General features: G+C 37.4%; 1 protein-coding gene across 1 annotated transcript; it reads left to right on the top strand.

Moving 5' to 3' along the window:
• Positions 1–8,041: 8,041 nt before the first annotated feature.
• Positions 8,042–11,987, top strand: Smp_137590 (putative ribosomal RNA methyltransferase; the record flags this gene model as incomplete). The annotated part of the gene is made up of 5 exons (XM_018799984.1): positions 8,042–8,165; positions 9,981–10,090; positions 10,138–10,294; positions 10,511–10,857; positions 11,694–11,987. 5 exons carry the CDS (start codon positions 8,042–8,044, stop codon positions 11,985–11,987), a joined length of 1,032 nt encoding a protein of 343 aa, XP_018653843.1.
• Between the last annotated feature and the right edge of the window lie 870 nt (positions 11,988–12,857).

Raw genomic sequence — 12,857 nt, 5'->3', positions numbered from 1 at the left:
TACTTGTCAGCTGAGTATCGAATTGTAGTGTCAAGTACAATGTAGCACACAATATCTGTCATTCCAGTTTGCGAGCAGACTAATACATTTGTTAGTAGTAGTTGTACAGTAGCAGTACACCTGTCTTTCCACTATCAACCTGTACTTTTAACTATTATGCTTGGTGACGTATTTGTGGTGGACCAAAAGTATGATAACCAAAAAAAATAGCAACAAAAATATTACGTCTAATGTTTATGTATCAATTAACAGTTAATAAGTTAATTACACATAGATAAAAAATAAGGGACGTCACTTAATTCTTCAGGCTATTGCGTGTTCAGCTGAGTTTGGTCCCAATAATCCACAATTATAAAAGATTAGCAATACCAAAATGGACGATATAGATCCAGTAGGTTTACCAAGCGTAGAATTCAATAAGAATGTCACAATTGTCTATAAACGGAGATGGTATGCAATTAATATTTCATTTAACATATTAGCAGACATGGCAGAACGATGCAGATGTGAGTTAGAATGTATTTATTGCGGAGCAGTAACAATGTCACGATATGTTGTACTCAAAACGGAAGGAAGTCGAATTACAAGTGTTCAAAGTAATACACTTAAACAACAAGTACAATTGTTTAATGCTAAATGTACAGAATATGAAAATACATGCGTAAACTATGAAAAATTATTTACGAAATAGGTTTTAAGGTTCTATCTCCACATAGCTCCCCCCAGAGTGTCCGGAGGTAACACTGATTACAATATGAACAACAAAAATTGGGAAATATTGTGTATAAATGTACATAAAATAGTATTTACTGTAATAACGGAAAAAAAAATGGTGGAGATAGGAATAAATGACACGTTAATAATATAGGCTATGCTACGCAAAATGAAACTGAAAAACGAGCATTAAAAAATTTGGTTTGATAATAATAATAATAAAATGTGCAAAACTGTTAATAGAGTCATTAAATATTAAAAAAAATGGATGAATTTAATGGATGGTTGATTTGCATTCACTCGTTTATTACTATGACAATTTTTCTTATTAAAAAAAAAATTGGCAAAACCAGTGATAATAAATAAATGTAGTTATTAAATGTACATGTAAGGAAAATAAATAGCTTTTATTAGAAAATTGAGTAACAACAATAAAATGCGTGTAATTGAATCGATTTTTGTTAGTCGGCGAAATGTACGTAGCGCTTAGGTTTTTTTTACCAACCTACCGGAGCGGGTTAAAGACGGTTTAAGATGAAACTTGTCCTCTTCGATTGGCTTCTCAGGAACAGAAGGGAGGGGTTGTTGTTCATCGATGTTAACTTCTTTAAGGGGAGTCGGTTCGTAAAACGCTGGTTTAATTCTATCAATGGAAATAGTTTCTTTGTTCCCATTTCGAATGATAATAAAATGTTTGGGAGTACGTTTGGTTACTTTATAGGGACCTTCGTATGGTGGTTTTAATGGCTTTTTGATAGCGTCAACTCGAACGAAAACAAATTTGCATGTTTCAAGGTTTTTATTTAGTTGCACCCGGTTGCTATGTTGTCGCGGGGGTATTGGTTTAATATTCCGCATCATCTGTAGTAAACAGCTTGCTAAACGGGAAGGATCTCCCATCGTTGTAGACTCGCAATTGACTAATTGGCCTGGTAATGTTAATGTTGTACCGTAGACTAATTCCGCGGGTGTACATCCTATGTCTTCCTTCACCGTGGCACGAATCCCAAGGAGAACAAGCGGCAAGGCATCACTCCATTTTGTTGAATCAGTTTGAGCCATGAGTGAGCTTTTTAATTGCCGGTGAAATCTTTCGACCATGCCGTTCGCTGCTGGGTGGTAAGCTGTGGTTCTGATGTGGTTTACGCCCAAAAGTCTTGTAAATTCCTGAAACAGGGTAGACTGGAACTGGGGACCACGATCAGTTGTGATGGTTGTCGGTACACCGTAGTTCGATATCCATCGGTCTAGAAAAACGGATGCTACAGTCTCAGCTGATGTGTCTTTGACGGGGCATGCAATGGCCCATCGAGTGAATCTGTCTACTGCCGTGAGGATGTGGGTAAAAGAATTTGACGAAGGTAAAGGTCCTACTAAGTCCAAGTGAATGTGTTGAAAACGTCTGTCGGGGGTATGAAATTCCCCAATTGGGCTGATTGTGTGTCTCTGGACTTTACTCCGCTGACATTGTATGCAGTTTCGTGCCCATCGTTTTATATCGGAGTTCATTTTGGGCCAGACAAAACGTTCGGTGATCAGCTTTGTGGTGGCTCTAATACCTGGATGCGAGAGTCCATGTAGTTGTTGAAATATCTTTCTGCGACAAGTAAATGGGACGAAGGGACGATTGTTGCTCGTTGAAGTGTCACAAATGATGGATGCATCTGAGAAGGGAATGGGTACCGATTTTAGATTCAAGCTAGACTTTTCTCTACAGACCTTCAATTCTGCGTCGTCTGCTTGTAATTTGGCTAAGGTTTCAAGGCTGATATCATGGTTAAGTACCGTCATATTGATATCCGTTCTAGACAGTGCGTCTGCAACAATGTTGGTATGACCCTTGATAAACTGAATGTCCGTGGTGAATTGCGAGATATAATCGAGTTGTCTCGCTTCGCGTGGAGAATGTCTATCATATGACATATTAAATGAGAAGCACAAGGGTTTATGGTCCGTCATAATGGTAAAGTCACGACCCTGTAGTAAAAAATTGAAGTGTTTAACAGCTAAGTACATGGCTAAAAGTTCTCGTCCAAATGTGCTGTACCGCTCTTGAGCAGGTGATAACCGTTTAGAGAAAAAAGCTATTGGTGTAATCATGTTATTAACTCGTTGTTGTAGCACTGCCTCCGCAGCTTTTTGAGATGCGTCCGTACACAAGATCAGATGCGTTTTGGGGTCAGTGTTTAGGTGTTGTAGCATAGTAGCGTCGGCGATCAAGTTTTTGGCTTTTTCGAATGTTATTTTGGCGTCAGAGGGTAACTGGAATAGTTGGTTCTTCTTTTTGCTACTCGATTTATCATTTTTAAGTAGGTCTGTTAAGGGTTGTAGGACGTCAGCACAATTGGGCAGAAATCGTCGATAAAAATTTAATGCTCCCAGGAAACGACGTAGTGCCTTAACAGAAGTAGGCTCAGAGTAGTTGATTATGGCTTCAACTTTATTTGGAAGGGGTTTAATTCCCTGAGAGTCTATGTAATGACCGAGGAACTCCAACACTGAAACACCAAATATAGACTTTGAGGGATTAATCACGACGCCATAACTTTTGAAACGCTCAAAGAGAGTCTGTAAGTGCTGAATATGTTCTTCCAAGGAAGAGCTAGCGATTAAAACGTCATCAACATAAACGAACACAAAATCCAAACCTCTAGTTACCTCATCCATGAATCTTTGAAAGGTCTGGGCAGCGTTTTTCAATCCGAAAGGCATCCTTAAGAATTCAAACAAACCGAAGGGCGTGATGATGGCCGTTTTCTCAATATCTTCAGGTGCCATCGGAATTTGGTGATATGCACGTACAAGATCTAACTTCGAAAAAACTTGCTTTCCATGTAGGTTTAAAGAAAAATCGTGCAAATGCGGGATGGGGTATCTATCTGGGATAGTCTGACTATTCAAACGACGGTAATCACCGCATGGGCGCCAATCTTGTTTTTTTTTGGAACCATATGAAGCGGAGAAGCCCAGGGACTGCTAGACTGCCTAATGATACCTAGTTGCATCATGTGTTCAAATTCTCGTTTAGCAATCGCTAACTTGTGAGGTGGTAGTCTCCTGGGTTTTGCACGTATAGGTTGACCAGTGGTAGTAATATGGTGTTATACATGATGAACAGTGCATTCATTTTGATAATCGGCTCTTGTGATGCACTCGCATTGCGATAAAATATCGGTAAAGATTTTATTTTCAGGTTTTTGAATACGGACACCGTAGATTTCAGAGTCAGAAGAGATTATGCCGGTGACTTGTAACTTTGTGTTTCTGTCGATGAGTTTCTTTTCTCGCATGTCAACTAATAAGTTGTGAGCACTGAGGAAATCAGCTCCGAGGATGGGTTGTTTAACTTGAGCTACTATAAAAACCCATGTAAATCTCCTACGAAGGCCGAGGTCTAGTATGAGTGACTGCTCACCGTACGTTTTGATAATGGAGTTGTTTGCCGCAACAAGGGATAGCTTAGCAGGCTCTGAGTGCCGTCGTCGAGAGAGATGCAACGGGAGAATGCTGATTTCTGCTCCTGTATCGACTAAAAAGTCTGAGCCAGAAATACGGTCCCGGATGTAAAAGAGACGGCTTGCTGTGATGCCAGGAACAGGCGCCGCCATTACTGCCTGGCCGGACCGTTTCCCTGATTCATCGTGTCAGTTGCAGAAAATGCACACAGCCGAGTACATCGACGTGCTTTAGCTCCGTATTTATTATGGTACCAACATACATCAGAGCTCTTCTTGGGTGAACGTGAACGTCGTCGAGATGAGGATCTTCGTCTCAAAGAAGGTCCAAGCTGTCTAGCTTGAACTGTTGCAACTGTGGTTTGAAGTGACTCTAGTTGGTTCGTTAGTTGGGACAATTGTCTTTGTATAGAATTTAAATAGCCAATGTCTGCTGCTCCGTACGGCTGCATCGTGTTTATGTAGTGATTATCATGGCACACTTCCGTTACTTTATCTGCCATATCAGCTAACTCATCGAGGGAGGAAGATTTCCCCAAGGCACTTAGAATTTGTCTGACACTGCGTGGTAATCGGTTGAACCACATTTGTTTGAGAAGGGCTTCGTCTAGTTTATATGGGCCGGCAAGTTGTTTCATATGACGAAGTAGCTGGGAAGGTCTTTTGTCTCCCAGGTCACATGCATTCAAAAGTTGTTGCAATCTTGTTTCATCCGAAACCGTTGTTCGCTGAATTAAAGCCGCTTTTAATTTATCATATGGCTCGGTTTCCGGAACCTGGTCGATAAGATCTCCAACTTCGGCTGCAATTTCGATCGGGAGTGAACCCATTACATAAGCGTACTTCGATGCTTGGGAACGTACGCCCCTGGACTGGAATAAGGCTTCTATTTGAGCAAACCAGATTCTAGGATTATTTACTCCATATGGTGGAAGCCTAAATTCAGAAATGGCGTTGACTGGACTAAATATACTGTCAGTAAGGTTAGATGATGAACTAAGAGTGGTTACTGGAACAGGGTCCATATCACTAAGCTTAGGTGGAGAGTACATTAAGTTAAAAATCAGATAGAGGGTCGTACAATAAACAAATAAACCGTGTAGCAATGGGATAAATATGAGATAAACAAATACTAGGGCTCACCAAATAATTGTGGTGGACCAAAAGTATGATAACCAAAAAAAATAGCAACAAAAATATTACGTCTAATGTTTATGTATCAATTAACAGTTAATAAGTTAATTACACATAGATAAAAAATAAGGGACGTCACTTAATTCTTCAGGCTATTGCGTGTTCAGCTGAGTTTGGTCCAAATAATCCACAATTATAAAAGATTAGCAATACCAAAATGGACGATATAGATCCAGTAGGTTTACCAAGCGTAGAATTCAATAAGAATGTCACAATTGTCTATAAACGGAGATGGTATGCAATTAATATTTCATTTAACATATTAGCAGACATGGCAGAACGATGCAGATGTGAGTTAGAATGTATTTATTGCGGAGCAGTAACAATGTCACGATATGTTGTACTCAAAACGGAAGGAAGTCGAATTACAAGTGTTCAAAGTAATACACTTAAACAACAAGTACAATTGTTTAATGCTAAATGTACAGAATATGAAAATACATGCGTAAACTATGAAAAATTATTTACAAAATAGGTTTCAAGGTTCTATCTCCACATATTCTTTTTCATTGTGATTATTGACTCAAATACATTTGTTCTCCTAGAGTTAGATTATGACCTCAATTAATCGACTATATAAGCGTGAGTAGGTGTATTACTTACCCTATACATTTAATGTCGTTGGCTTATTTTTGTCTGGCTGTAAATAATGAGTCACGCTTTATCAGACTGAATGAACTGGCTTGCCTACGCTTCGATTTCCTGTTCCTAATTTCTGATGTTTACCTGAGTAAACGAGTATCTGAAGTGAATTCATCTTATTCAAACTGTATTCGGCTTTCTTTTGCCGTCATCGAACAAACAAGGTTAGCCTAGTTGTGGTACACGAAGTTCAACGAAAGATTTCGCTCGTGGTATATTGATACGTTCATCCAAATCGCAGTCAGATTCTGGGCCACAAATGACTTTTCTATAAAATCACCAATGCCTCAACCTGCCTATCTCAATAAATGCTTGAAGCTCTACCTGTACACGCGCTCGGAAGAGGTTGTATCATCTGAAAGTCCACTGTCGTTAGGACAAACAAACTATCCGGCATTCCATCCCTCTCAAACCGAGATTGAACTCGAACTAATGCTAGAGTCATTGCAATCATTAAGATTGATGAGAAAACTCGGGATGAACCAGTAAGCTATGATCTAGTGCCTCATATTGGGAAGGATTAATCAATAGATTGGTCTATTCTGATTTGCTACGAAGACATTGGATGTTGAAAGGCACATTATTTCTTTGTTGCGTTGTAGTGCAGCCGAAAAACTTTGCGCCGTCAACTTTCGGTTACATTTGATATTTTCTCTTTATCTCACTTGTGTTACTTCTGATCGCTGTCAATTTCTCTCATTATAAGTGTAAGTGCATTCTAAGGGTTCGAGAAAAGTGCATCTAAGCTGAACTGAGGTACTACAGTTAGCTGTGTCTTGTGATAGATGAACTCATTTTACAACTAATTTGAATACTTTTCCTCGGTCGATTAGTGTGACCTTATAAGGACTGGTGGCGATTTTTCCAATTTCTGGAACTTGTCATGAGGTAAATATTCGGTCATCTTACGCTTCGTTACATTTATTACCAGCCTGTTTTTCTGGACTCCTTAATCACAGGTCTCGGGAAACCATACTACGATCTTAGTAGCTTGGATCTTACTCAATATTAATTGGATTAATTCCTTTCTGATCACCACAACTGGATTTACCTCTATTTTTAAACAGATTTGTAGTTTGGGGAAAGGGTACTGGAGCACTCTGTCTTTTTCTAGTAGGCTTCTGTATATTTTTAGTCTTCTTTTGAATGATTTTATTAAAAGCACTTGCGTCACTGATGTGCTCTGTCAATCAGACTAGGGCGACCGCAACACATAACAACCACTTCTGTCAGTAGGTTCCAAGCGTTGACTACTCAGTGAGAAAATGTCTATATTGCCTGGTTGTCAGTGACTGCCATCAGTTAGAACTCCGAGACTAACACTCCAGTCAATTAAACTAATATTGCTCCTCAATAACCGAAAAATCATCCGAGAACAACCTATCTGGATATTGTCATCTGCTCTTCTTCGTTTTTGATTCGTCATGTTTTACGCATTTTCACATGTTTTAGGCTCGAAATTGCTCCAGTACTTAGTTAGTAGGTAGCTATACTGAAGACTTTCAACGTTTCCTCAAAATGTATCGCCATCACTTGGTTAGTTCAAGAAGAATCACCTCATATTTTTTTTACGGCAGTTGCTGACTACAAGTTTTCAACTAGAACCATCTGAATTTTACCCTCTTTGGAAGGGTCTCATAGCTAACGAGTCGCGTAAGTACCAGTTACAGAAGTGTTACTGTCAAAATTCATTCAGTGATCTCAGACTGAAAAGCCTGGGTACAACTACACATACACAAAATAAAATAGAGAAGAGTCTCCTAGCCTTGGTGCTCTGGTTTTATGTAAAAATTCTTATGATACTTATTTACTATATCCACCAATTTAATGGCAATATTGAAGTGTTCGTTTTATTATGATACAACTACTGCTCATATTTTAGTTTCATTTATCGTACTAAGGAGACTAATCATAAGTTCTTGTTCTGTCAATCGATCCTAGTTTATAATGTTAATTGAATACCAGATTACTTAGATTTTTCCCCCAAAACTCAATGTGTAATTTTAATTTTACCCGTTTCAGAGAAGCCATCAGTAATGGGGAAATCTTCACGTGATAAGCGTGATATTTACTATAGATTAGCTAAAGAAGAGGGTTGGAGAGCACGTAGCGCCTATAAGCTGCTACAGATTGATGATGAGTATGGAATTTTTTCTACTGGTAAGTGTGTGGTGGTTTAGCTTTACAGGCAAAATGAAATATATTACTCGAGTTATACCAAATTTTTTAACAGGAGCTCACAGATTGATAGACAAAGTGATTGAAGTCACGGAAGAATTCGTTTTGATTATTCTAATGAAGCAGTGATGTGAATACTGACGTTATCCACTTGTGAACTTCATTAAGTAACCTAAAGGATAATTGTTTTAAGTGGTTCTAACACGACTGTTTTGTGGATAGTTGTTCCGACTTTCTTAAGGTTAGTTCACGTGTTTAAAACTACACTGTAAGAAAGGAGAATTATGGGGGCTAAGATTATGCGCTTATTTCACTAGCAATCTGTTTTAACTCCTACTGCTTATTTGGAAGCAGTGTCGCCGGTTGTCTGGGAAAAACTGTTGCCACCGCAATTTGAATAGGGCTAGTAATTAGAATTTTTTCGTGCACATGAAATTCACTGCTTTCCGTTAGCCCACTTCCCAGCGGATTTGTCTACTAGCAAAATGAGAAGAAACAAGTGATATAGGCAATATAACTCGATTGTTTCGTCATAATAAGCAAACCTGACCACCGCGACAAAGATGCTATGATGTCTGATCATTAATGGTAATGTAAGCTGGTAAGGCAAATAAAGAAGCGTTTGAAATGGTTTACATATAAGTTTGAGTTTGGTCACCATAGATTTTTATGTACTATTCCAACGGTTCGTCAGCTACTGTTATATCTTGTGGCCGCCTGGATGCCCTGTTAATGTATAACGTGATAGTACCGTCAATCAGAGAGCAGCGAATTATCGATTCAACCAATGGCACACGAAACCCGTACAAGCAGTCTAGAGTACTTGTCGATCCTGCTTTCTGCCTAGCCCAGCCAGTTAAGTCCAGAACACCAATAACAACCTCTGCAATATGAATAATTATTCTCAAACATAGTTGGTTTATATACCGATCATACAGACCACATCGAACCATAAAATAGAAAATAACGTTTGTACAAGATTTGGCCAAATGTGGCTGTGAATAGGGGGTATGAATCATATTTCAAACATACTCAGTTTATATACCAACCAAACAGACCATATCGTATCATAAAATAGGAAACAACACTTGTAAAAGATTCAGCTAGGTGTGGCTGTGAATAAAGGAGATAGTAAATGATAGACAGGACATAATTCAAGAATAATAAATCTTATAACAATATTCTACAGGTTAAAACAAAGCTCATAATAAGGGGGATGTGAATATGAATAGTTTAGTTATTTAGCAATCATACGATAGAAAAAATATATGCATAGTATTGGTCCATGAATGGATCTCAAAGTTACCATTCACTATTCTTATCGGGACACAACAGCTAAATATAACTGGTTGGTGCTGACAATGTCATACACATTCTTAATGTTAGTTTTACTTCTTAGCTAATGAATAATGAAATATATCATTAGTTTAAGGTTTTCGTTGAAAAATTCACTCTCACATCATCATAGCATTTGACTGACTAAAACATAGTTAAATTTGATATAGTATTCTACTAGTGCAATCTCAGAGCTGGCAAAGTTGTGGATGGAAAGCGTTCGTACCATTAGGTTATTAAATGTCAGGTCGATTGAAATACTCTAATGCTTTTAATGAATTCTGCATATCGTGGTGGTTTCAGATAGTCTTAACAATTAGAACTCAAGAATATGGTGTATTTACCTGAGATTTTGTCAACTAACAATAAGTTTTTTTATAGATTAGTTTGTAAATCGGAAACTTTTTCGAACTAAAGATCAGAGCTTCAATTGCTGTTTATTTCGCTTCCTCACTTTTTCAGAAAATACTCCTTTAGAACGAGTGGTTGATTTGTGTGCTGCACCTGGTAGCTGGTCACAAGTATTATCAAAACGCTTATGGGAATCGAAATCCCCGGAGGACCAAAAATCTGTACTACATACATTTTGAAGTTTCATTATTGATATTTCTTAATGAAGGTGAAAATCGTTGCCGTGGATTTACAGGCTATGGCTCCAATACCAGGAGTCATTCAAATTCAAGGCGATATTACTAGTCAGGATACGGCTCAACAGATTATCAAACATTTTGACGGTAAATTAGCTCAACTTGTTGTTTGTGATGGTGCTCCAGATGGTAAGTGAATTTGGGCTTTTCATGTTAATAGTTTCCTATTTCTAAATGCGTTATGTGCGTTCAAGCTTTTGGTATAAAAATAACATTTTGTACTAGATTTATTTTATTGACTCTTTCTGTTCTACCACCAATTTTTATTGAGTAGTGTGCTTTATTCTTAAAATCCATACTCCACGTATTAACGATATTGCTAACATTTTTCTTATTGTTTTGTAGTGACAGGTCTACATGATTTGGACGAGTATGTTCAGTCGCATCTTATCTTAGCTGCTGTAACTATCTGTTCAAGAGTTCTTGAGCTAGGTGGTACATTTGTTGCCAAGGTTTTTCGTGGGCGAGATTCTGGTTTACTGGGTTCCCAACTTCGATGTTTATTTTCAGGTGAAGTTAGTTTTGCAAAACCAAGAGCTAGTCGGAACTCTAGTTTAGAGTCGTTTGTTATATGTCGTGGATTTATGGGTCCTCGTTTACGGACAGATTTGAAACCATCCACACCTTGTGAGAATCACTCAAGCAACGATAATTTGTTATTATTATGGTACGACAAGGACAACTTTGAAGACGTATGTTAGCATGTTATGCCTTCAATATTCAGTTTGTCATGCGAAATGCCTAGAAAATGTTTCGTTCACATGTTCTGTTCATAGTTATGTATACTTTTTATCATATTTTTGAACTTGTGTAGTGGTTGTGGTCAGCTATTGGTGATTCCTATTTTCAAGTATGAGATTTTGAGCACGGATGTATAAAAATATATGAAAATATTATTATTTTTTTATTTTTTTTAAAATTATTATTAGCTTTATTCAATATATTTTTGGTACAATATAGAATTCTCAGCACAAAGTACTTCAATAAGTTTCGGTTTCTTTTTTCTTCGTCCTTCCTGACGATAAATATTGAGTGATCGCCAGTTAGAAGTTAGCAGCCCAGTCAATCGACATCTGGATAATGTACATTCTTCTCGCTGCATATTGCCAGCAACCACGATATCTCTGATTAAGCCTTCTGTAACCTTTACAGCGAAAGGTCTTACACTTTTCAGAAACGCACGAAATTAGATAACTTGTTGAAATATCTAGATGACAGGAACAGGTAGCCCAGATGTTTAAACAGGCCGCCATGTAAAAATACTTCGTTATCGATGACTGCCGTAGGAATGATGAGCTCAACATAATCCGTTAAAAGTCAAGTAGCAAAATCCATTTAAACATTATTCTTTCAGCCCGTCAATCTAAACGTCTGTTCCTGTGTTGCAATAATTTTCCTATTGAATGATTAAGTAACTAATTGGTCACGAGAATAAGATGACCTTATTATTTTGGTTGATACTCTCATTCAGAAATTGAATATGCAGTTAAGCCATAGTAATTTTCGGACGTTTTTGTTTGTTTGTTAGGTTAATTCTTCTCAACAAGCTCTATTACCATTCATAGCGTGTGGAGATCTAAGAGGTTTCGACCCAGATGTCACGTATACTTTAGCTCCTGATCATATAGTCAAGCCACCAGTACAAGTTCCTGTGGATCCTGCTTATTCCGAAGTTTGCCGGTTCAGTCGTTTAAATCAATCAAATACTTCGAAATTTCAATCTTTGGAAAAGAACAATGAAATTGATGACAATGATGATATTTCTAGATTTACAAAACTTATGGAAAAGTTGTCTTTCGATTCAAGAGAAGATAATTTATGATGTTTGCTTTTTATAGACAAAACTGTTTTATTCCATAAACAAATAAATATAGTAAATTTATCCTCTCATTTCTTTCCTCTGGTACTGCTATATGTTGTGATTGTTGTTTATTATTTCACCAATAATTAAAAAAACTATTAATCGGATTCATTAACTAAACATTGATTTATCAAGCTTTGAACTACACGTTTTATACGCAGGTAAGGGAAAATACCTGACTTTTCAAACCCTAGGTAAATGAAGATTTATTCCGATTTTTGGCTTAATGGTTGAAATTTGATTGTCGACATCATTTAACCATATCCCTATGAATATATCTGTTCAACAAATATATAGGATAGTTGTATAAGGATTCCACATTAGTGGATAATTCCCCAAAATTACTATTCACCAGGAACTGATTTCAGTAATAGTACTATGAAAATCAGAAAGCACATATAAACTCGTCTCTGGTTAAAACTTCTGACCAGTCCTAAATACTCAGAATCACCTGGTATCTGTGCGAATACAAGATTCAGTGATCGAAATTTATTACTGAGGTCAATTCCATGAGTAAGTGTTTCCCACCGGATTTGATTAGTTTCACACCTCTAGAATTTCGCAAAATTCATATCGGAACTACTTATGAATGAATGGCCGAATGATTGTTTGTTATTACTTAATGTTTATGGAAACGAGTAGATTCCCATCATGGTTTTGACTAATTTTCTGTAGCTGACATCGATTCCTGATAAAACGTTTTATTTTGATTTTTACTGTGAGAATAGGTTTGCGTCTTAATCTGATTTTAGGAATTTGAATACTCACACGATTATTTTGTCTTCATTAGTTTCTATGTTATGAGATCTAATGAGAGTTCGCAAAATAGAT

Source organism: Schistosoma mansoni, chromosome W, assembly GCF_000237925.1.
Source record: "Schistosoma mansoni strain Puerto Rico chromosome W, complete genome".
Taxonomy (NCBI): domain Eukaryota; kingdom Metazoa; phylum Platyhelminthes; class Trematoda; order Strigeidida; family Schistosomatidae; genus Schistosoma; species Schistosoma mansoni.
This window is presented reverse-complemented; position numbering and strand designations above follow the sequence as displayed.